Here is a 24609-nt window from a genome sequence, read left to right on the forward strand (position 1 = left end):
GCTGCTATTTGCCCTCCATTCTTTTTCAGATGGGGCACCTGGGGTATTCAAAATGTAGGTTCAGAATGAATGTTTATAGTGGCATAATGAGCTTTTCCACTTCATTGTGTGTTTCTTTCTCATTAATTGTTAACTCTCTTTTTTTTTTTTTGTCTGTTTGGTTTTGGTTTTACCAGTATAGAACATTGACCTAAGGCTTTGAATGAACTGCCCCAAATAAATTATGTTTCTGAGATGTGACAGTTAATTTAAAGGTTTGTTTAGATTTTCTTCTCAGTATATTGCTCTGCACTTACCAACATGACCTTCACCTGCCAGTTTATCGTCAGCCACCAGTCTTCTGAGTTCCTTTTGCAAATTTTCTCAAGTGAGTAAATTGAGCAGCAGAAATCCAGAGCCTCCCTGAAGACGGATCACACAGTTTCCTGCCTTTTAACCAGTAAGTTATAATCCCAGTACTGACCTTTCCCTCTCACTCCAGCAGACCATTTAGTCTAGTGTCTTGTATTCACATACCTGGCTGCATTTAAAGCAGACATAAATATTGATGATGGTTTAAAATGAGGGAGACAAGGTATTAGAAGCAGCCTGTGCACAGTCGTCTAGAGCAAGGAATGGGCAATTTATCCTGTTCCTAAGGTAGCTTTTGCTGCCTCCATTGAGCTGCTCACTGCTGCAGCCAGAATGAATTTACACAACGCGGCTGAGTCAATCCAGCTGCTCAGGTGGGACCCCTTCCTCCCACATCTCTCTGCCCACACTCTTGGCCACATGGTCCCGTTTCTCTCCTCACATGCCCGTCCTGCCAATTGTCTGACACCTCAATAAGCCAATTTAACTAGTTAGCCCAACAAAAAGCTGCTTATTCACTTTTCTCTGTCAAGTCAGGTTTCCATCCATTTCAAAAAGTTGAATGGTGTGAGCACAAAGCCTGTTGACAACCAGACCTGGCACAAGGAAGGGGTCGGGAGTCCGTGGCCAGTCGGAGAGGAATGGGATCTCCCCACTTTTAGGGACAGCAAGACATTAGATTAAGTCATTTCATGTAAACCCACTCTTAGAATAGATTTCATCAAGCTGCCAAACTGCCCTAACGCACAGCCACAGGAGGAGGTCTTGCTCCCTCCCCCTATTTCCAAGTCCTCCTTTCACTTTGCTTCTTCTCTCATTCTCTTAGTCCTGCTTCTAGTGCAACTCCTCCCTTGCATCAGCTCTGGAAATCACACTGTCTGATTGATCTTGTCTGATCTCGAGGTTAGCCAGCTCACCTCACCAGTGCGCCCAAAACAGAACGAACAAACTTTTGTTCCTGGTTTGGAATTTGAATGAGTTATGTCAGCTTACCAGGAGATCAGGTGAGATCCTAGAGAGTGTGTAGGGTAGGCACTGGAACCAAGTGGTGGGTAAGAGAGGTAAGAAAGGGAAGGAGAGAGCAGTAGCACATCTGCTCCTTGTTGCACGTAAGAAGTTTATGCGAAACCATACCCCTAGACTGTTATGGTTAAAGCTGTGTTTTAAAGCATTGCTATGCTGCAGTATTTTTGCCAAAGAGATATATACAACGCTTAGCGTGAGCTGCTTTGGAAGACAGCAAATTAAACATTTCGGTTTATTAACCTTAAGCTTTCTGATCAAGCACCCAAGATTTGCATCCAGATTTATTTTTCAGTAAGTTTACCCAGGTGGTAGGTGATAACTCTGGTGTTTATAATTCTCTTTCCTTCTCCTTCAGGTACCAGAGTGAATTGTTGACACGTCTTTCTGATGATCTCAAGTTCAGTACATATTTATTTTATGGAGTGTTTTCAAAAAACAAGTCCTGCAAACTGAGCTATCTGCCATTCATTCTTTACTTCTCCTTGGGGGAAGATACTGTGTTGGAGAACAATTTGTCTGAGCTTAACAGCTCATGGGTGAAAAATGGGATGTTACCAGATATTTTTGCATGTATAAAGCATGATTAGAAGGTGATCATGCTCAAGACTTGACCGGTGGTTGCTTCTTATGTCCACGTGGCATGCTGGGAAGCACCAGGGCCCTGGTCTGGAATGTTGGCCCAATATTCCTGGAAGATCAGAGCTGGAGTTTAGAGAAAACTGAGGACGTGTACATACAGATACAGATAGTTTGAGGCACTTTGGAAGTTTAAGGGCAAGCTAACCAAACTGTTGTGTCAACACAGTCGACAAAAATACTCTGTCCCTCTGAAATGTTTCACTACTATTGCTACTCTATTCAGAGACTGGTTTATGTGCTGAGGAATGGAAAGTCACATCCCTTCTGTTACTAAAAAAAGTATCCATGTATTTAATTTTTTTTTTATGTGTTTGTATAAAGTCATTAAGTCTTTATGCCCCCTTTGATACTTTTGTTTGGGTTCTACAGATTAATTGAATACCAAGTGACACAGCATGTATTCACTTCTTTATAGTATACTAAATGTCCTTTGGTCTTGTTTTTAACAGAGAGCAATGTTCCTTTTTCTTAGGATTCTCTCCTTTATTACTTCGTAAGACTTTATCATACACCCACTTACTTTCTTCCTGGCTTTCGTTAGCCTAATTGTGAAAGTGCATAGACTTCTCCCTCCGCTGTGGGGAAAATGTCTGCTTATTATGCTGGAGTCTTTCCTACAATTCTTTGCATAGCTACATGAATGTAACAAGCATTTTGATTTACTTGCGTAGAAGGACCCAGTTCCCACATTACATGTCTTTGGTTGAAAATTATTTTGCATTTTTTAGTAGAAGAGGAACAACTTACATGGTATTTTAATATTTGGATAAATTAAAGTTGTGAGATGACTATTCAGAAGTAAAAAAACCAGCTACAAATATTATTGAGTCCTCATTTATTTTCATAATGAAAAGTGAATATTATTCTGTAGATAAAGCTATTTCATTTTACCTCTGCCAATAAAAATAGTTCTTTGAATATTAATTATTCTCTAGGAAATTATACACTGGTTTTATTTTTATGCCAAATACACCTTGAACATCTCTTAGGGACCAAAAAATTTTTCCAGTCCTTTAGATATAAGAAAATTCCCTCTTCATGGCATATATAACCTGATTCGGAGCAAAAGGATAGATTTCTATGGCCTTAGTGTGTTTGGGCTTATGTTCATAATGCCAAAATCAGACTACTTAAAATATACCCTGGTAGCAGGATGAGAAATCTGAAAGTTATTTCGTTTCAGCTTCCCTATTTTTGTGTTATTTGGATGATTACCCAAACAAGGCTTTTAAGAGGCTCCGGTCCCTCTCTTTGTAGTTACAGCTCAGAGAATTTAGAGGCGTGGGACTGAACTGAAAATATGTGGGGTATTCCGAGAGCTGCCAGTAATAGGTAACCCATGGAATGGGCCTTGGCTTTGTTTTCTTCAGGCTGCTGTGACTATCTTGACTAAGGGAGGAAAGGGGAATTTTAGAAAAAGAAAAAGCCTTTTTTCAGATAAGCCCTTACTCTGGTAGGCTCCTATTTATTCATCCCCCCTGGTTATTAAAACAATTCCCTATTGTGCTGCACCTTTGGGCGGCCACATAAAGAATTTGCCCTGTAATCAGTGAGAAACAAGAACAAGAAAAAAGAAGAAAAAAAAGGAGTGATTTACATCTATCATGTACCTGTTCAATTAACTGTAGACAGTAGAGGGCTAGGGTGGGCTAGGGCTGTGCTGGGGGCTTCCCACCTGCTCGCCGGCCCTGGACCTTCACTCACCGGCATCAGCCTTTGGGGCTCCACCTTTGCTCTGCTCCAAATTGGAAGAGAGAAAAAGAAAAAAAAAAAAATAGAAAAAAAAGCTTTTTTGTTTTCCTTCTGAAGTTTTAAAAAGTCTTCCTTTCTGAAGCTTTACTCCAAATCTTTTGTTCCCAGAGGGTTTCAGCGAACAGGAACTGTAGCGTGCGTTCATTTCCCTTCTGGCGAAGCCAGCTTAAAATAATAACAAAAAAAAAAGGTCCTGCAACATCACGTTATGAACTGAGCCTTTCGTGTTGCTGCCTCGCTTGTTCTCTGGTAGGCCACGCTTAAGAGGTTTTCGGAGGTGCTTTTAGTCTGCGAAGGCTTTCATTCAAATAGCTGGCTTAGTTAAAAATCCAGGGACGGTAGAGGGGCCACAGCACAGCGGTCTGACTTTTTCCCTTCATCTTCCCATTACTTGTCCAACACCTTGTAAAGAGGTAGTGAAAAGGCAGGTTATTATGTACTGAGAACTTGTGTGGCAACTGTTGCCTGCCCTTCATTAACGCTGGTGTTTAGCTGAACGACTTGACCTGAAGTGGCTGGAGCCTCCCGGGAAAAGTTTTCAGTCTTTTTGTTGTGTGGTGGTTTTTGTTGTTTTTGGGGTTTTTTTGTTTGGTTGGTTTTTACAGAGTTCCCCACCGGAGCAAAACCCCTTCTTTCTCATTTGCTGGCTGGTGCCCTGAGGGTGACAGGCTGAAAGTTTAGCAAGTTCTGTGCATAACTTCACATCACAAGAGCAAGTGCGTGTTCCCCCCCCCCCCCCGCCATCCCCCTCCTTTCTTTTTCCTGCTCCTAAACGCCTCCTTCAAGTTTGCAGCTGGGCAGGACTCCAAAGGTGCAGCAGCAGCAGCAGCAACAAGCCGGAGTTCAAAGTTAGCAGTAAATTGCACAACTTCCAGCTCATCGCTACGCTCAGTGACTATTAACAAGCTGGAAGGCGCTCAGGGAAAAAAATAGGGGAGAAGGGAACACCCTCGAATTGTTTGGGGATCGCTGATGTTATGCTTCTGCCGCTGGGATCATGGCTCCCTTTGGAAGGAATTTATTAAAAACCCGGCATAAAAACAGGTAAAGCGCGTGGGTACGTGGAGGAAAAGGGAGGGCGATATGGGATGGATTTCTTTTATACTTTTTTTTTTTTTTTTTTTTTGGTTGTGGGGGAGGGATGTGTTGCTCCGGACCCGTGTCGCTCCCGGCAGCCGTGACTTCGGGGCTCACCTGCGAGTGGGAGCCGGGCCGGAGGGAGCGGGTCGGCGTGTGCGGAGGGAAGGGGCGCGTCTCCCCCTCCCTTCTCCCTCTGGACCAGTCTCTCCCCTCTTCGCTCTGGCTCCTTTGGATTCCTGGGCAATTTGTTCACGGAGGGTAAGATAGCTTTTCCTGACTTCCTGCCCCGTCTAAACCAAGGCGAACGTTGGAAGTGCCCCGTGTTAGCAAGGTGAGACTCGGCCGGGGCTGGGAGGAAAGGCTGGTGGCCCCGGCGTGCGGGTCCTGCCTGCGGCGGCAAGTGCCGAAGGCCGGGGGCGACCCGGAGCCCCTCACCCGCGCTGGGAAAAAACTCCCCGAGTTTCTCACGGGAGGGCCGGGCTCCGGGCCCCTCCGCCGTCCGCTCTCCCCCCGCTCCCCTGGGAGGGAGAACCGCAGCCTGCAGCCCCTCAGGATCGACTCATCCGCTGGCTATAAGGCTGGGAGCTAGGAGAGCATCGATCTTCCAGCATGGACAGGGGGGGGATGCTTTTTTTTTTTTTTTTGTTAGCCTTTAGCTTGAGCTGAACTTGAGTGCTTTTTTTTTTTTTTCTTTTTTTTTTTGGCTTAGAAAAATGTTCAGGCTGACAGCTGTGGTCCCTGGGTTGGGTCCTGTGAAGTTTCTTTATGGGGACTTTGCCCCTCACGTTGTGCATGCTTCCACATGCCAGGCACACCAACTGTAAAAAAAAGAAGAAAAAGAGTTATGTAAGCATTTTAAGTGCTAGGTTGGCACTAGATTTTTTTAAGAGTTAAAAAGAGTGCTTGGAGTGGAGTAAATTTGCTTGGACCTGATGGAATTTGCAGTGGCCGAACCCATCTAGCTAAGACCGAACAGAAAAAGATCGCTGAAATTTTGTCTCGGCGAGAAACTCAAAAGTTCAGTTGCAATCTCTTCCCCGCTTTGACTGGTGCTCTCCAGTGAAATTTAGTTCATATTTAAGGGTACACAAGGGAAAATCTTTTCCAGACGGAATATAATTGGACCCTAATAGTTATGTAAAAATGTCATGATTTTTTCCTGGGTTTGGCTCTCAGTTTTCCTATTCAATACCCTGAAAGATATTGTGGAGCGATTGTATTTGTTGGGTTGTGTGAAAATATTAACTTAGCATAGTATATGGAATATAAATCGGAAAGACTGTAACAGTCAAGGTTTAAAAAATAGGATACTGTTTTAGAATTATTAATTTAGTAGGTTACTGATTAAACAGTGTATTTTGCTATTGTGTCTGGAAACAGGAAAACTTTGATATACTTCTCATGTGGCCATTTTATGTTCAGAAAATCTGGAAAGGTAGATGTGAACTTTTACATGAAATAGCTTTTACATAGAGCTGTAAATTTATTACTATTTAAAAGGAAGTTTTGCTACTGCCATCAATTATGTACCTAACTGTGTCAAGTCACAAAGCATAGCTCCGCTCTGTTCAACAGTGAAACTGTTTCTCTTTCGGATGTTTAAAATGTCTTCATGCTAAGTGCATCAATTTCGCTGTTTGCTGATGTGACATTTTATTCCTCAGGAAAAGAAAGTCATAATCCAAAGCTTTGAATAGCCAATAAAAATTAAAATACCAAAGGAACTATTACCATGAACATCTAGCGCTTTCTTCTCATTTCACTCTCCCTCCCCTCCCCCCAAGAAAAGAAATTAATACCTTTAATGGCAGAGAGGTGTTGTGGCGATAAGAAGGGGCTGAAAGTCTTGTGAAATGGGGGAGGAGGGATGTCAAGAACAAAGCAAACTACGTAATTCTTAAAACATGTTATTATCTATTCAAATATTTAGATTTCTCTGTATTTAACATTAGCTTTGATAATGAATTTTGAGAATTAAACCTTGCTTATGCAGTTAGTAAAAGGGTCTTGTAGTAGGACTGAAGAGCTATGTAATAACTCTTTTTTCATTATAATTATGTCTTTGTAAACTCATTTGAAACCATGAAAAGGAAGCCAAGTGAGCTTAAAATCGTTGACTGTGTTTAGAGCAGTAGTTGGGGAGTTGGAACTTGTGGCCCATTACTTTGTTCTACTTTGACAACCTGTAAAGAGGGACCAAAAAGGGACATACATATATGTATATATTTAATCTCCTGCTTTGTTTACTAGGTCTAGCGCTTGTCCACCTCCTAGAGAAACTCAGATTTTTTGCTTTTTCACTGGAATTTTTTTAACAGGCATTTGCTACATGCAAATATACCTCCTGAGAGTTGTAAGACAAGCAAATGAGGAATAAAATCTATGTTTACAGGAAGAGGACAGAACACTAAGTCAAGGCAACAAAGGTAGTTGGGAGAAGAGCCAGAAAGAAAATGAAGGCGTTACAGTCATTTGCTCAGATAACAACATGACACCTCTGTAATTAGTGCTCGTCTTGCAGCATTGCCCAGAGGTCCCAGATCAGGGCCTTGTTTCGTAGTAGACTCTTCACATCCAGATTGTAAAATTTCAGTCTCTACCCTTAAGACCTCAGTTTTTAAACAAAGAAGTTACTCTAACTGTATCTCTGTGTGTGAGGTATTTGATCAAGAGGCGGGGGATGATGGCTGTGATGCCATGAGCCTTTGGAGAAAGAAACTGAGATTTAACCTCAGGAAGACAAAACCTGTGCTGAACTGCTTCTAGTATTTGAAAGATCTCTTGGGCTGCTGAAGTCTCAGTCATGCAAAGAGACAGCACAAGGCCTGGGTAACCACTGGTTCGTTGTAAGTCCCGATTTGATTTCATTGGAGCAGCCTCTAAGAACGTGGCCCCAACATATTTTACTTGGCCAGAAAGAGAATGAGTGATATCTTGATATCTTTTCAGGAGTCATGAGGAGTTTTTCTACTATTGTTTGATCTCCTGTGACATCCAGATATAATTGTAGTCCCCAGAGCATGTATGTGCTTGCTACTGTGTCCCTCGGAGAACAATAAATCCGAAAGGTAGCAAGGCCATTCCCCACCCACCTACAAATCCAAATGTGCTTGGCAGGGACAGGCTGTACCCTCTAAGGCAATAAAGGAAAAGGGACAGTTTCCTGCAGGACTAAGCCTCCGTAATACGAATAAACTCAAGGGGATTTATTTTTATGCACGTCTCTGAAAGATGCTATTCTTTGAAAGCGTGAGGAATGCGCAGCTCACATCACACATAGAAGTGCGATGTGAGGAAATGCTCAGGCAGAGACAGAGTAAGAGAAAGGGTACTGAGTTCTTTGCAGACAAGGTCTAGTATTGATCTGGCACATCGCACTGCAGAGAGACAGAACAGCTCCCTGTCCAAATATGAGCAACAAATAAAAGCATATGTACTTGCAGTGTTTATGTACCAGGGTTTCACATTGTATACTATTTCCTGGTTGCTAAGTAGAACAGAAATCTATGTCCCATTGATTTTCTGTAAAATTAGGATTTCTCCGCTCTTGGGTGCTAGATTTGGTCACTTCTGAGAAAGGGTTTTTAGGTTCATTTAAATACTTCAGACATTACCCACCATCTCAGGGATATCTGGATCCATCATTGTCATATCTGCCCAGTGATCTCACACCGAGAAAGCTGACTCCATTCTTATTTCTCTTTCATTGAGGCGACTTCCTTGGGTGTTTCACATAAAACTTACCCAAACTTGTTGAAGCTCTACTGTTCCATCCAGGTTGTAGCCAGGGAAGTAGCAGTCTGAAAGCGACAGGGTACAGAGAATCCATCTGCTTCACATAGTTGTCCTTGATGCTGTAGGGCTGTCCTGTTAAGCTCAAATAGCTTAAAAATACTTTTTGCCAGTGTAATTCATACTGGTCCTAAGTTGGCCACAACCATTTGTATGCTCTGTTGACATACAACACATCTGAACCCACAGTACTGTTTGATGATGAAACAGTTGGGTTATAAATCTGGTATTTAAATTTATTTCTTGCTTTCGCTTTCCCTTCCTGTTTTTGTCCATCTTTTACTGTCAATGTCTCAGTGCCGTAGCAGTTAGCATAGTGTTTCTGTATAGGAGACAAAGATCTACTTTGCCTACTCTTTGTGCCTGCCTCTCTTTAATCAGCTCATCTCTGGTTCACAAGTCAAAAGAAAGACCATATATATCCATTCATTCGTATGGATACAGAGGGAGTTCTTGCCGTCCTGACAGTCAGAGGCCCCTTCCCGGTGAGAGAAACATTCAATTATTCTCTCAGGTTTTATATTACAAGTGCAGGTTAATGAACTAGATTAGAGACTTCACCTATCTGATGCTGACCTAGCATTACCATGTTCCCTCCCTTCCTCCCTCCCTCCAGTAGTTTCTCATTGTACCTAGTTAGCACAGTGATTTGAGTATTACTCTGAACATCTCAACTGCTCTACGGTTGAGTACACTGCTGTACATTTTAAGCCTTGGTGAAGCAAAACTGAAAATACTCAGCATTTAGGTTTGGACTGGAAGATCAGCTGCTTATCTGAATGAACTGTGTGTGACCCACACTGTAAGTCTCATGGGATCACGTGAGATGTCCAATAATTTTCCTCTTGGATGAGCAGACCTGGAGAAAAGTCTATATGAAGCTATAAAGGTGCTTTTTGATTCAAGACTACCAGACATTTGGTATGTATGTTGGAGGGGATGGATAAAAGCTTATTTAGAATCAGTGGTGCTATCTGTGTTAATTTTTTTGATTGAAAAGATGGTGCTTGTTTGGTAATGGTGGAACACAGTCTTCTTATTTTTACTTTTCCTTGAGCGTGAGATGTATTAGTGAACTATCAAAGAAGAAGTTCCTTTTTGAGCCAGAGGTCATACATTATAATTTATTTTCTGGTCTGTCTTGTTGGCTTTTTCTCAGGGGTCAAAATGGTTGCATACATTTTCTAATAATCTTTGTACATATTTGTTCACTTCACTTTCAGGAAGAGCTTTTTGTCTAGCAAAACACTAACCTTATTTCTAAAGAGTTAATTATCTACTATTCCAGGAGGGCAGACAGCAATTTCATTCCAAAGGAGTAAATAAAATGAGTAATAGATGTGTGTAATACTATACCATCTAAGGAAAGAGCATTACTTAGGTTAAGTTGAAGCTACTCTGAAACGCTGGTGTAATGTAGAGTCAGGCCGAGAAGTTATATTTCAGACAAAGAAACACGTTTTTAGTAATTCAGAAGAAAAATTTTGCTGGTCAGTGTTGACTTCCTATTTTACTGATGAAAAATTAGCATTTTACATGCAGAGAAAAGACTCAAACATGTTGCTAAGTGTGTAATGATTTCAGTAGAGATGTACATTTTCAGATATGGGTATTTTTTAAAAGTTTTAATAACTTCAATAAAAGACAGTGATAATCAGAGAACAGTCCTCTTGATTGACCTGCAAAGATATACACTTATGAAAGAAAATCTTATTTTTTTGTTTTGTTTGTTTTATATGATGAATAATAACAACTTAAAATTATGATCTTAAACGTTATTATTTGCAAGCATTAACATCACACATGCTGTACAAGCCTTAATTAGTTCGTCTAACTTCTATATTTAGTATGTAGATAAATCCTTATTAATGGTGACAGAAGGGATGATGCAAGATAAAGCTTTCGTTTAAGACCACACTATAAGTGAAGCCCAGAACTGAACTGTTGGACATGTTGGTACCCAGTGATATGTACAGGTAATGGAGCTGTTATTGTCACTTCTATTATTTCTCTTACGTACTATGATACACTCAAGATGGTCGCTTTCTGTCGTCTTCTGCAGTGTTACCGTGCTAGCAATTCCCCAAGTATCACACAAGACACAATAGATAAGAGTCAAATGGCTTCAGGATGAACGGAAAGAAAGGGTGACCAACCAAATGGAATTAGAGGGGAAAATAGATTACTAAATTTATTTGTGTAACAAAGGCTAGAACCATCCTCTACAGAATGTAGGTACTAATCAAATACAGTTCAGTGTAATTTTCAGGTAGGTAAGATACTATATTACAGACAAATGTCACACAGACTTCTCTGAAAATGTCTATCAGATCAGTTTGTGTCTGGTCTGTTTTTTTAACCAAGTTGCCCGTGCCAATGCCTTCCATTAGGAAAAATTACTAAGAACTGCTGACTGCAGTATAGGTTTCGTGCAAATTCTGGTGATGGCATTTTGCCTTCCAGGTTTGTAAATTTTCCACGGACCTGCAAAATTCTTGCAATAAAAATGAGAATTTTTCATAAATCATTTCTCATGCGTACGTGTTACACATAAATATAAAAGCCAAGAGCTAATCAGTGATTTTGGAAGTTGCATTTTATGGGAAGTCTTGTTCAAAAGAAAAATTTTGAGCACTTTTTGGAACTTGCCTCAAATGGGCACCCACTTGTCGCCTTTTCCCGTCTCGACCTATCCAGAAATGCGTTTAAGGTGCACATGTTGTAATAGTGCAACTTATTTGCATACCCACTTGTTTGTGACCTCAGACAACTGATAAGCGTATTTAGTTTTCCTTAGCTGTAATTTGGGTGATAATATTTACATGCCTCAGGAAAATAAGTAGGGCATGACTAGACAGTGTAAAATCTGTAGAAGTGTAGAGGGTGAAAGCCAGTTAGTGGGAGAGGTATGAATAAAATCTGGGAGTTCCTTACTTCTAATTCTTGTATGGTCCACTAGCGCTGGCTGCCACGCAGAGAAATGAGAATACACTGTGGATTGTTTAGGTTTGATTTCACATGATTCACTAAGGAATTTTCAACAGCCTAAAATTTTTCATAATGTTAAAAATGGCTTGTGAGAAGGGTTGTGGCATCACAGAAAGAGAAATAAATCAAAACAATACCACGTGTATCTTAACAGATTTTGAGGTGGTTTTGTGAGGTGAACATAAGGAAAGCAAGTTAAATTTTGAATCCAAAAATCAGAAAGGAAGGTTCTCCCTGGTAATGATAATAAAGTTGTCATGTAATTATATTTTTAATGCTGTGAAACCTCAGTTCTGATATCCTGTGGAGAAGAATAAAAGAAACTAACTAACTAAACTGGAAAGAAAATTTCCCAGTGCAAGTTTGGCACACTTCTCAAATGCACTTTATTTAAAGGTGTGTTTCTCTTCCACCAACTTTTTCCTGTTTCATTTTTACTCCTGTCAGCCTGAGTACATGTTTGCCTCTGTCAATTTGAACCATTTCGTTTGTTGTTTAGATGGTTGCTAGACATACATTTTTTTGAGCATTAGCATCAGAAGAAGCCAGGCTACAAACTTCTTTCTTATGCTGTAATCTTGAAGGTGATGTAAACCTCTGTTTTCCTGTGTTTGGGTTGGGTTTTTTAATTATTTTTTTTGTCACATTCATTAGTCAGCTGCAGAATAATGATAGGAGGAAAATATATTTATACAGAGGGTAGATATTTGCTGTGAATGAAATACATAAATATAATTTGTCTGTTTTGAGGCTCAAAACTGTAAATCTGATTAATCTTCTTTCTTTATTCTCCCACCCCTAGCTGTTCTCATTCATTAATGTAAAGAATTCTGAGTTATGAATTTCTCATCATAATGGAAAATACAATTAGGTCTCTTGGAAAGCACGAGATATTTATTTTGTCCTTGTTTCAATAATACAAAACTAATTAAGCTTAAAATAAATATGAAAAATCATAACATTCTCATGTTTGGGGACAAAATCAGGTTTAAAAAAAAGGAATAATCTCTTAGACGAAGTTTTGTTTTGGCCAGGTAGGAATATGTTTTTACCTTACTTTAACTTGTAAAGATGCATGACCTCAGTGGAATAATATATTTGAGCGAAGACTACTAACTTTTAAGTGAGTCTGCCCTTGGGTCTTGAACCTGCAATTTTCTCTGTGTTAATAGATTCCTTCATCCATGTGGAACACCTTACTTTGCTTTCCTCAACTTGCTCCAAATTCAAAAAGATTATTTCTACAGAGAATAGTTTCCACTGTGAAAGCACTTTTAAACTACAATTTTTTTCAGAGCAATAGTTGGGGCACTGTTTTGATGACACAGAGCGTGTCTCATTTGTCGTAGGAAATTATCAGATTCTGCTCACTAATCAAAGAGTGGCTTAATGATATTTATAAATGTGGGATCATACGCTGATTTTCAGCTGCTCTTGTTTCTGTTGGCTTCATAAACGGTAAATTGATGTTCTGAACTGTTGTTTCACTTGGACTTTACCTGTTGACAGACTTCCTCTGTACTGATTGCTAAGGCACTAAGCGTGCTTGTTTAACTTGATTATTGTCAGTATCTCTCAGGGCCACTTTGTTGTTACTATCCTGTTTTACCAAAAAGCTCTATACAAATCCAGTTTCCTAACAAAAATTTAGGATTGATATTGACCGTACCGCTCTTTACCAGACTTCTGGTACTTTAAGGTCTAGGTAGATAACTTAATCAAGTTTGCTTACCTATGAAGGCCACTACAGGTGTCAGACAAAGATCTGAGTTATTTTTGGAACCACACTTGTGGATGGTCACAGTATTTACTTTTACTGACACTCATACTGTTCATAAGATTCAGGTACGCAGCAAAACACAGAAGTTGAGCTTCATCTTACTCAACTTGAGCCATTGAAAATTTAGGTATCTAGTCATCTATGTACTCTTTGTACTTAATGGATACATCTAAACACTTCCAGAGGGCAATTCATTCAACCTTAGACAGGCTTTCAGTATGGGATTAGTCAGCCTTTTGGAGGTGCCTATCTTATGCCACTGATTACAGAGGAAGGTCAGAAAATTATCTTTGACTACACATCTACATTTTAAATAGCTCAAGGTAGATGACATGAGCTCCACCCCAATCACTTTCAAAGGCAAGGTCTTCATGGAGCATGCGCAGGCTTTGGTAGAGCACCTAATTAACCATCTTTTGTACCATTCATTTTAGAAATTAAAAAGGCAATAGTGAATTGAGAGGTGAATTACAGGATAATGTATGATTAAGGGAGAACCATCCTAACAGCATGGATGTTTTTCCTGCCCCTGCTGCAAAATTTCTACGTGATGTTGGGCAGGTCACATAAACCACAGTTTACAGAAGTGGTTACTCACTGCATGATCCTCGTTTGCTAATTCAATGTCCTGTAATCTGTTTTGCACAAGGGCTAAGCAAGGGAAGTTTATGGATGTCCTGCTTTGGACATCTCTACAGGTATCGGCTCAGTTAGTCAGAGCGGGAACTTAAACGAGCGGATAGCTTTGACCTAAATCTTTTTGAGCTTTGGTGTGTAAAAGGGAGTTCTCTCCCTACAAGAGTATATGGAGGTAAAATCGGTAATGTGACAGCTTGTGAAGCAATTGAATATCAGGTGATAAAAGACATACAGCAAAATATATTTAAAAATATGTCTTCTATAAAGGATGGTACTGTACATAGGAAAGAAGATATAAAAATGAACACATACTGAACAAACATAAGTGATAAGAGCTAGATTTATGAAGGAGACTGTGATACCTAAGACAAGCTTTAAGAACTCTGATGTTTACAAAATTATGATTAAATCCTGAGGTAGTAACATTTTGACTGGCAGCACTCCCTATATCCCATCATGTCTTCCACCGGTCCTGAAAACCCTGCAGTTATGTGCCTCCCTCACACCCTACCAAAGTTAAAAAAAAAAAAGATAGTCTTTAATTTTTTTGATCATGAGGTGCCATCTAATAGCCTTGTTCAGACCATATGCCACAACACACAAAATGCAGCCAAGGCACCCTGGTGGCCAGAACACCCCTGTGAGATGCCCGGCCTGGCATCCTCAACATGTATTTGTCAGGAAAGTCCTATTGGTATTCTAGACTGAAATTTTCTCAGTATTTCCTGTTGAAGCAGTTTCATTTTGTGCTGGCTTGTATGAGTTACAGTAACCCAGAGAAAGACAAGGATTCGTGTTGAAGGCTTCAGTGGGAAAAGGGGATCAGGCTTTTGGTTGCTGTTCTAATTAATATTATATTTTTTTATGCAGTGAACGTCTGAATGTAGTCTAACATTACATAAGTCCTGCCCTTTTTTTCATGTTTCTGACTACTTTAGGTCAGCTCCTGCTGAACTTGCCAGTGTCAGCAAATCCCATTGTTAGGAGTTGAACTCTTCCATGGCACTTTTTGTGGAAGTTTAGGTGTCCAAGAGGGAATTATGAATTTCAGCGTGGGAGGACACCTGAAAGTTGTAACACTCAGTGTCCACAATGCCTCAGTACATTCTGTGACCGTGGCAAAACTAAGTATTGTCTCTTGTATGCATTCAAGTGAGGCAGGGGTCCGATGTAAGGGAGAGAACACACCTTGCTAAGGATAGGCTGAATCAAATTCATTTTCATTGAACTAAGTACCATGGAAAACTTTAACACCAATGCTTAAAATTTTTGAGTGCTTGACTGCAACTTAAGCATATTTCTTTCCGCTAAAGCATTTGTGCATGATAGGCATATATTCAGTATACAAATGCATATATGACAGTTTGTGTTGTGTGTGATCGAGTAATGCACATGTGTAGCACATAAGATATACTGTCACATATCTTATTATAGATCTAATCTGTATCATCTACATCTAACGTACAATAAAATATATTACAAACCCCAAATCATCCTATATATAAACAATATGTGCAGAAATAGCCGCTTCTGTAGATTGCATTCATATGCATCTACATATTACAAAACTGTGTACATACAAAGGTCCTTTAAAAGTCAGAAGTGACAAACAAAATGTGAATATGCCATGGAAGAATGCTAAATATATATATTTCTCCAAACATCACAGAGTTGTTTGCATGGCAGAAGGAAGAATGTCTTCATTCAGCTGTCACTGTGGTATCCATTCAGCTTATGACATGCCTTATTAGAAGTAAACTGCCTTTTTATCCTCCCTGAGCTATGAAGTCATCTGAATTGCTCATATGTTGAAAGGATCCCCACCTGCAAAGACATTTGGATATGTGAAATAAAGAAACATTGGATTAATTTGAATGTTGACTCAGTCTGCCTTTCTGTGAACTAAAGACAACAAGTAGCTTGCAGTGTCTTTCTGGTGTCACAGCCTTCTTGGGATAATCACTGTCCTGCCATCGACGCGTCTCGCAAAGCTAGTGCCATTATTTCTTGGGCTTGCCTTGGTCTTTGGCCACAGACACCTGGCCTCATTTGGCTTCAGCTGTGCTCACTGCTGGTTTTTGGCCCACACCTGTTCTCAATGTTCAACACAAATCCTTTGGCAGGGGTTACCATCTTTTCAGATGCATCAAATTTTTGAATGATTTCTTCCTAAAACTGTTCAATCACATTCAGGTGGGTTATCTTAGATGGTTTAACAAGGCCTTTATCTTTATGGTCTAATTCATCATGATTCATGTGGCTTGGAGAACAGTCAGACAAGAAGCTCAGCTCCAGTGGAAGAGTTGGGATGGACAACTGACATTGCTATGAGCCTCTTCAGGTGGCCACAGCTGGAAACTCGTTATATGTACTCACTATCTCTTTTCTAGAACAGTTTTTCGGCTTAAGTCACGATCTTTCAAATATTTTAGGATTCACATGCCTTTTTATCTGAATCATGGAATGTCTTTCCTCTCAGTCAGCTTCCTTCATCTTCTCACAGCTAAAAATTTTGTGTTTGCTACTGGACACTATTCTCTGTATCTCTCTCTTGCCTACGCTTTCTTCTTTACGTTAATCCAGTGAATTTCCCATTACTCTTGATCTTTATTATTCAGCATTAACCTTGCTTCCAGACAGCAATTCCTCCCTTTTTGCCTTCCCTATCTCTATTGCTCAGCTGGCTAGAACTAGTTTTGCGAGTTTCTGTGCCCTCTTTAGCATATCCATTGCTAGGGCAGAGCACAGTTGGTAAGGTTAACAATTTATTTCATTTGTTCAGTAGCTTCTTCAGAGAGTATGTGATGATATTTCAGAGACCCTATCAGCCTGACTAACTACATATTGAAGCATTCATTGATAAGTAATTTTAGAAAATTACTTGAAAGCATAAGCTGCACAAATCTCTCAGATTGTCAATGGATGCCAAAAAGCTTCAGGTTTCTTTTTATAAAATTTATGTCCACTCTTCTTGTTAGCATAATTATGTGTGTAGTACTCAATTTAGCTCTTTAGGGTGAAGATTTATGTAAGAGTCCGCTTCATCATCTCATCTTTTTTTCCTTTCATCTCTTCAAATATTGTAAGTAATGGAACACATTTGTCACTGAATTATCTTTCAGAAAGTTTAAGGGAGAAATCTGGAAAAAAAAAAATTGATTGTAAATGCAGTCTTGATAGAACCCTTTTTGAGGTGACATCTTCAATATAATTTAGTGAAGGCAAATGAAAAGGGGAAAATCGTAGAGTATAATGTCAAAGTGGGGTGGTTCAATCTTTGCAAAATTTATTGCAACAAATACAGAAAAAAAATTAAGGCCCATCCTGCCTTTCTCACTCCTGGCAAACTGTGAAGACCTCAAAACTAGGTTTTAGGACATACAAAAAAAGCTATTTTGAAAGATCATTAGATGTCAAAAAGTTAAGAAAGGGTAATGTTTGATGAGATAGCAAGCCTTTAGATGTGTTCAGCTGTTGCACAAAGGGCAGTCCTAAGCCCCTTTTCTGGGCTCTTGACCACTCTCTGCTGTTTCCTTTGCCTTGGTACTATTCTCACCTGACACCATAGAACCCAGGGAGCACTACTGAAAAAAAAAAAAATATTTTTTTTTTCCTTTTTATTTCCTTCCCTCCCTTTCCCCTTTTTAGTTTTTCCTCTTTTCCTTTTCTTTTTTTTCTTTTTCACCCCTTTTTTGTTCCCTGTTTTCCTGTTCTTTTTTCCTTTTTCCCCTGTTTTTTTTTGTTTGTTCCGTTTTTCTTGTCTTTTTTTTTTTTTTTTTTAGTTTTTTTCAGGGTTAGCTTGCTGCCAGTTTAACACATTGGAAATCCTTTGATTAATCTAGCAGATCTGGTGCAAGCAAGCAGATAGGAATGCCAGTTAAATGTCAGATTGCCTGAACTACTTAATGAAATCTTAAATCACGCAGTTCCTAACCTGTAAGACTAATTTAGCTGTAAAAATAGTATGTAAGATAATCACTTTCCTAAGGTAGTTACCTTGTAAATAATTTTATATATTTTGGGGATGGATCTGGGGAGTGTTGGGGCGTTTAAAAACCAGAAGATAAATATACTGATTCCTAGAATGTTCTTTTTCAGAATCACAAAGTACAGTGTCCAAACTCTGAAGTTCACCACAGGCTGCCGCTTGAGCAGCTACAGAAGTAGTTCCAGTGGGTAGCCGTTAGGAAAAAAAAATACAAGGAAAAGAAGAGATACTTTGCTGAGCCTTGGGGCTTGGGGAATTGGTGAAAAGAAAGAAATCCATCTGGCCTTTCTTTCCTTTCATTGTGAATGCGGTTAGCATCTGCCTCACAAGATGCCATCAGGAGTAGAGAAGAGATACGCTGAACTGTTTGAGCCATGCACTGTGTATAAGGGTAACCTTACACCACTGTGTATAAGAAGGTAACCATCCCAGCCTCCTTTAGCCCAGGGAGTGTTGGAAAGGTGGCACGAAATCTTATTATTTCTTTGTGTTATCTTGTTTCTTTATTTAACGTACCTTGTTATCACTGGTCTCCATATAGTGTGCTTTGTTCATGCTTTGGCAGTCCAGACCCAACCTCAGAATGCTTTGTGTTTATTTCTGCACTGGGCAAGATGTAAACAAACCCAGGGGAGGGAAATAGTATACATTTGCCTTTCAACAAAAGCTGAACTGAATTTCATGGAACAACAACAGCAAAAATCGTGCTTTCAACCCTTGGAATTCCCCTCGCTTCTTTGATCTCAAAAGCTCATAAACAGCCAGGGTGCTTCTAAAAGGCAGTTATAAAAATTCGAAGGGGAGAAGTTAGATAAACCAAATTTCTGTTAGCTGTAACAGCAGCTCTGACTTTGTCGCTTAGAATCCTATGTTCTAAATGAGTTGTAAGTGATTCTGCTTCCTCTTGAAGGTGATGGAAATTAGAAACATTCTGTACATTATTAATAAGGACTCCCATAAAGCTTATGTAGTTCAACCAGTGCTAAAATATGCATAGGCACTTAAATAGACACAGAAACAATATAGAGAATTACGGTTTTTGCAATGTAGCAAAATTCCTGTGGTAGATAAAAAGTACTGGTGGCATCTTCATTTGTCAACTAGTGAGAGCTATCCACTGCCCAAAATCAAGATGTAGCATTTGTTATATTGATATTCCTAAACTTTGCATGTTGCTTACTAACTCAGAGGAATTTGAAAATGCCCATCTTCCCATTCCCCCCCCCATGGTCTAAAGAATTATTACCACTGAATACGTCAGTGTTTGGTTTGGCTCTGGAGTTTTTCCTGGACCTTCCATTCCTTTATCACAGCTGCTTCCTCAGTAGCAGTTGCAATATATACATCAAAGCATGTTTTCTCAGTAAAGCAAATTGTTAATGTTATTGTGGCTCATCTTTGAAAATATTTTGGTGGACAGCTAGCTCTCCTCTGTTTTCAAACCTCCACTGTATCAGGCCACCACAAATACAGACCTGATATGATGAACTTGTTACCTGTCATGGCATTTTGTGTACGCAGCACACTTGCTGATGTTACTCACTGCAATTCCAAACATTTTTTTGACTAATATCCACTTACCAACCTTTTGACTTTGCATATACAATGGCAAAATGATGATTTGTCTGACAGGAAGGCAGATTTAAAGCATAGATGTAATTTATAGAGAATGTGTACCCTTAGGGGGAGAAGAATAATTTCAGAGGTAAGACAGGAGAAAAGGGCAGGGGCAGATGCAGCCTTCATCTGAAGGGACACTGCAGCCTTAGAACTTGCCTGGAGGTTAAGTGATTGGGAGCATAAACATGGTATAGGGCAGAGCTAATAAGTGAAGGGGAGGACTTAGTAGTCTTTTGGTCACCTGTGCTGAAAATCTGCGCTTGAACTTTGCAAATGAGATTTTGCAAAACAGTGTCAACCACTGGAGCAATGACAGAGGGTTGTGTCATTATTAAATGGGGAGGTAGGAAGGTGTTCAGGATAATCCACCATAATTCTCACTTTTATCTAGTGAGCAAGGTGTAGAATTCCTCTTACAGCCTTTTATTTCATTTTTTTTTTCCTATTAGTGCAACATTCTGAGTTAGTGCAATTTCTTGGCTTATTTTCTACGTAGTACAAACTCTGCTATCCGTCTACTTCTCAGATGATGGAATTACTACTGTCAGTCCTTGTTGGTCTTTTTACTGGCTGCTTTTATTCTTTTACATCTATTTTAAGTAGTGTCAGGGATTTTTTTCTGTTTTTATTTTTCTTAAATATTTGTCCCTGTACAGGCACCTGTGTCCAAGAAGTACAGTTATTAGAATGAAGCACATGATTTCCCATGGGATTTTTACAGAAGTCTGACATTTCAAGTCAGCAAGAACTCTGGTGTGAATGACTTATTTGCAATGAAATAATTATCTTACAGAACTCTTTTTTTTTTTTAAAAAAAACCTTCACACCTTTCACGTTATTTATTCTGTGACAGAATAGTACTATCCCGTCCCAATTCAAAATTATTTAACTGAAATTTGTATTTGTTATAGAGCACTAATATACTGTAAAATGATTGCATGAACAAAAATTTTCACCATAGATCATTGCTGAATTATAATTTATGCAATTTTGTACAGTAGCTGACTGAGGTGATGGCATTCCTCTGCAGAAAAGATTAAGGAACTTGTTATAGTTTTAAGTGCACAAATGATAATTGATATTAGACATAATTTTCAACAGCTGTTGCTAATTAAAATGTTTCATAAAGGCTTCCTGACAGTATGGGAATCTTGCTGAGTTAAAAATTTATGCATTTAAAAAGGAATTACAAAATTAACATAAACTTACACTAGGAGAAATGTGTTGTGCATAGCTAGTTAAAATAACCTTGGTTTAATTTTTTTTCTCATTTCAAATATCTGAAATATTTCAGTTAGAACATCCAAACTACTGTGTATTTGTATATGTTTGCAAAATGTTGCATGAATATTGAGATGCCTGATTTTCTTTTATTTTTAATAAATGCCTATGTACATTTCTGTAAAGGAGGAAGCTTTATCATAGAGAAACATTAAATGGATACAGAAACAGATGGTAGGGAGAAATTGAAGTTATCTCTTTTGAAAGAATTATTTTGTTTTCACAAGTTCTATGGTGTTCTTTACAAGTCTTCCTGCAGTATTGGGATTATGCTGATTATCTATATTGAAAGGTTGTTTATTATTATAGCTATTATTGTTATAGTTAAAGTACCAGACCTGCTTTGCCATGATACTTGTTAAGTAGACATTGCCCTGGCTTTTGTGTGATGCAGAAGGGAAAAGGACCAAGTTTCTGACATATCATGTATGGAATTTCTACCTCCTACATGATATGGACATTAACTGTGCCTCCATTAATATTGCTTTTTAGGGATAGGGGAAGGGGAATGGGAATGCAGTTAGTTAATAGGCTGTCTTGAATCCTTAAGGCTTTGGAGTAATTCCAGCTTCATCGGGTGGTGAGAGAGCAGATACTTCCTCATTGCTGCCCTTAAGAAACTCAGAAGCATGTAATCTACTTAGGCAGGAGGCATACTGAGTATGAGGTTTGGCCTTTATTGCTCTCTGAATAACTTTACAGAAGGTGACAGAAAGTTGAGAAAAAAGGTGGATTAAATGTGGATAGTCTGAATAAACTTAGTGTGAACTTTTAATATGATCCATTTGTGCCTGAAAGGTTGAAATACTTCTGACCTCAGCTTTCATATGGGCTATGTATTCTTTATAGCTTTAATGTTTAAACTCACTGTCAAATATCCGTTTGGATCAAATTAAGTTAGAGTTTCTTCCAAGAAAGGTCTGCAACACATGGCACCAATGCTTTACTTTTTTGCAAATTTCACAGATAAAAATCCCACAGACCCAAAATATGTTTTGATCTCTTCTTTCAGAATAATCTTCCATTGTCTCATATATGCTTTTTTTTTTATTATTTTATTTTATATTATTTTATATATATATACACACATATGGTAGCATGCTGAGATTTTGAAAAATGAATAAGAAAAGCAATATTATATTATCATTTCTAAATGGAATGTGGTGACTGGTAAACTAATTAGCCCTTATATACCCTGACATGTAAATATCACTCGTATCAGAAGGTCTCAAATGACATGAAGCATGTGTCCTATGCTACAATGCAGATTGCTTGTATGAAGTAGGTATCCCTGTAATATTTGCCTCTCTTTATTTCCAGCAATTAAATATAATTAAAAGCCATCAGATTTCTTTGATAGGTCGTTATGGTTCAGATCTGAGACACAGAGGTAACAAGGTTATTAGCAACTGCTTGAATAAGGCATGTGTTCTCTGGGCCCTGGCACATGAAGGAAACATTTATGGGTGCAGAACAAAGAGAAGACCATAGCACAAATAGTTACTTGCCAAAATCTAAGTGGGCAGATTTGTGTGCCCCAGCAGCATGCCTAAAGACCATCCCTTGAAAACAACGGATTATTAAATGCTTTTGTGGCAGATGTCTCTTGTTTTCCCAGGATGTTTTATGCCATTGTGTCACACCATTTTCAAAAGAGAGCAAGGGGCTCAACAACCGAGCATGCTTGGCTGGGACATTGTTCCCTACTGCAATGTGGTAGGTAGTAGATGAAGCACGGAAGGTCTTGGTGAGGAGCTGGGACTGTGCAGCTTGATAAAAGAAAAGCCTGCTGAAGGGTGCAGAGAGCACAGACCTTGCCTGGGTGTGCCTAAAATTTTCATGTTTCTTGGTAGATTCCAAGAAAGCACTGCGATGGCAGAGACACCAAAGCTCTAGGCAAGGACTTCACTGCAAGGCTGCAGGAGCGTTGTCACTTAAAGCGTTTTTTTTTTCCTGTTCTGTCAGCCACTTTTGGTTTCTCCCTTGAAGAAGTGAATTGTTCTGGGTGGTATCTTGACATAAAGTAGGGCTTTGTTTTTAGAAGTTTAGAGGTCTATCTCCGGGGAGGTCAAGACAACAGCATACCAACCTGAGAGCTCTGGTTAGCTGAGGACCCCATCACGGCAGCCAGTCTGTCATAAACCACAATTATCATCTGATTTGCTGCAGATTAAACTGTATCTTCAAATGCGCTATTAAGAGAGTTTATGCTGTCAATAGGAGGCTGTTTATATATTATTATTCTCTTGCTTTTTTTGCGTTGCAAATGACAGTTGTGTCATGTGTCTTTCTGGGTCGTCTGTATGCTGAAATGTATTGATGGAAGCAATGCATCAAAAAGAAAAAAACAGTTGAAGAGAAAAAAAGGTCTCAAAAGTACAAAATTTCATTCATTTCCTACACTAAAATGGACTAAGTTATATCATCTGCTAGTATAATACTAGAAACAATCCTTCTCAAATAAAGGATAATTAATTACAGATTATGTGCCACTTGCAGATGAAATGATGAAAGAAAAAAAGGTGACATTATTACACCAAGAAGTACAAAAATATCCCAACCTACAAACTAACAGATACAACTTTATAACATCTGATTAGCAGTAATTTAATTCATACATAATAAATAAAAGCTCTTCCACCTCTGAAAATTAAGATTATAAAACATGATTTCTCCAATAAATTGTTGAAAAAATGACTAAGCTATTTCACACAAATGGCTTTCCATCCATCTTTGATGTCAAATTTATAAAATATTAAGTTGTATATGTTTTCAAGCAAAGGATTAATGTATTTCTCTGTGTGCCATTTATTTTTGACTGCAGATTTTTTTAATCTGTATAAATTATTTCAATGACTCAGAGGAGACAATTGATACAATTTTTGATCATAAATGTATTCTCAAGTTTCTAATCCCTTTCCTAACTCAAAAAACTTTCATGAACGTGTTGACTTAAAATTGGTTCAATTGGTCATTCTGACTTAAAATCTGTAAAGCATTAAACAATAGCACGAGCAAGGGATTCACAAAAATATCTTGGCTGTGAAACTTTCTAGGCATTATCTAGGTATTTTTGAGTTACTCAGTTTGATTGGTTCTTTGGGGGCAGGACACCAAGAAATACGGGAATGTTGAGAAAGGAATTCCATTTTATTTTTCTGTGAAAGTCTACAAAGAGTTTTATCTGTGGTTTTTTTTTCCTCAACAGAGACAAAATATTCTTTTATTGTCAATGATATGTCAGAAATGCTATATTAATCTGCTAACAATATGATATGTAAGTGATCTAGTCCAACAGACTGCTGAAATTAGTAAGGAAAAATAAGCATCTTGTAGACATGTAGATGAAATTCTAAAAAGTAGGGGGATCCCTTTATTTGATTGGCATGATTTGTTGTAAAACTATATGTTGCATGTTTAGGAGGAATGTTAAAATTTTCAGGAAGGCAAAGAATTAAGTGTTTGATATGTATGTTTTTGTGCCAGGCATCCCTTAAAGCTAGTGAATATCAAAAGTGCCGCTTCCAGCATTTAAGCTATCTCATATTTTGACTTTGTGCAACCTAAGTGCATGTTTTTGTTTTGTCTATACATTGCTGGAATGTATTATCTTTCTTCCCCTAGGCCTGAATAATAAATTAATGAATTAATGAAGTGTATATCTGACACGCAA

The 24609-nt window shown here is 38.8% G+C and overlaps 1 protein-coding gene across 3 annotated transcripts in view; it reads left to right on the plus strand.

The window, feature by feature from the left end:
* The first annotated feature begins 4559 nt into the window (after positions 1-4559).
* RASSF9 (Ras association domain family member 9) overlaps positions 4560-24609 on the plus strand; it is a 30373-nt gene continuing 10323 nt past the window's right edge. The window contains exon 1 of one of the 3 annotated variants that reach the window (XM_054187974.1): positions 4560-4812. In XM_054187974.1, the coding sequence (XP_054043949.1) occupies positions 4766-4812 (47 nt within the window). In that variant the 5' untranslated portion in view covers positions 4560-4765. The other 2 variants (XM_054187973.1, XM_054187975.1) reach the window with 2 other exon arrangements.

This window comes from Rissa tridactyla, chromosome 1 (genome assembly GCF_028500815.1).
Source record: "Rissa tridactyla isolate bRisTri1 chromosome 1, bRisTri1.patW.cur.20221130, whole genome shotgun sequence".
In the NCBI taxonomy this organism is placed as follows: domain Eukaryota; kingdom Metazoa; phylum Chordata; class Aves; order Charadriiformes; family Laridae; genus Rissa; species Rissa tridactyla.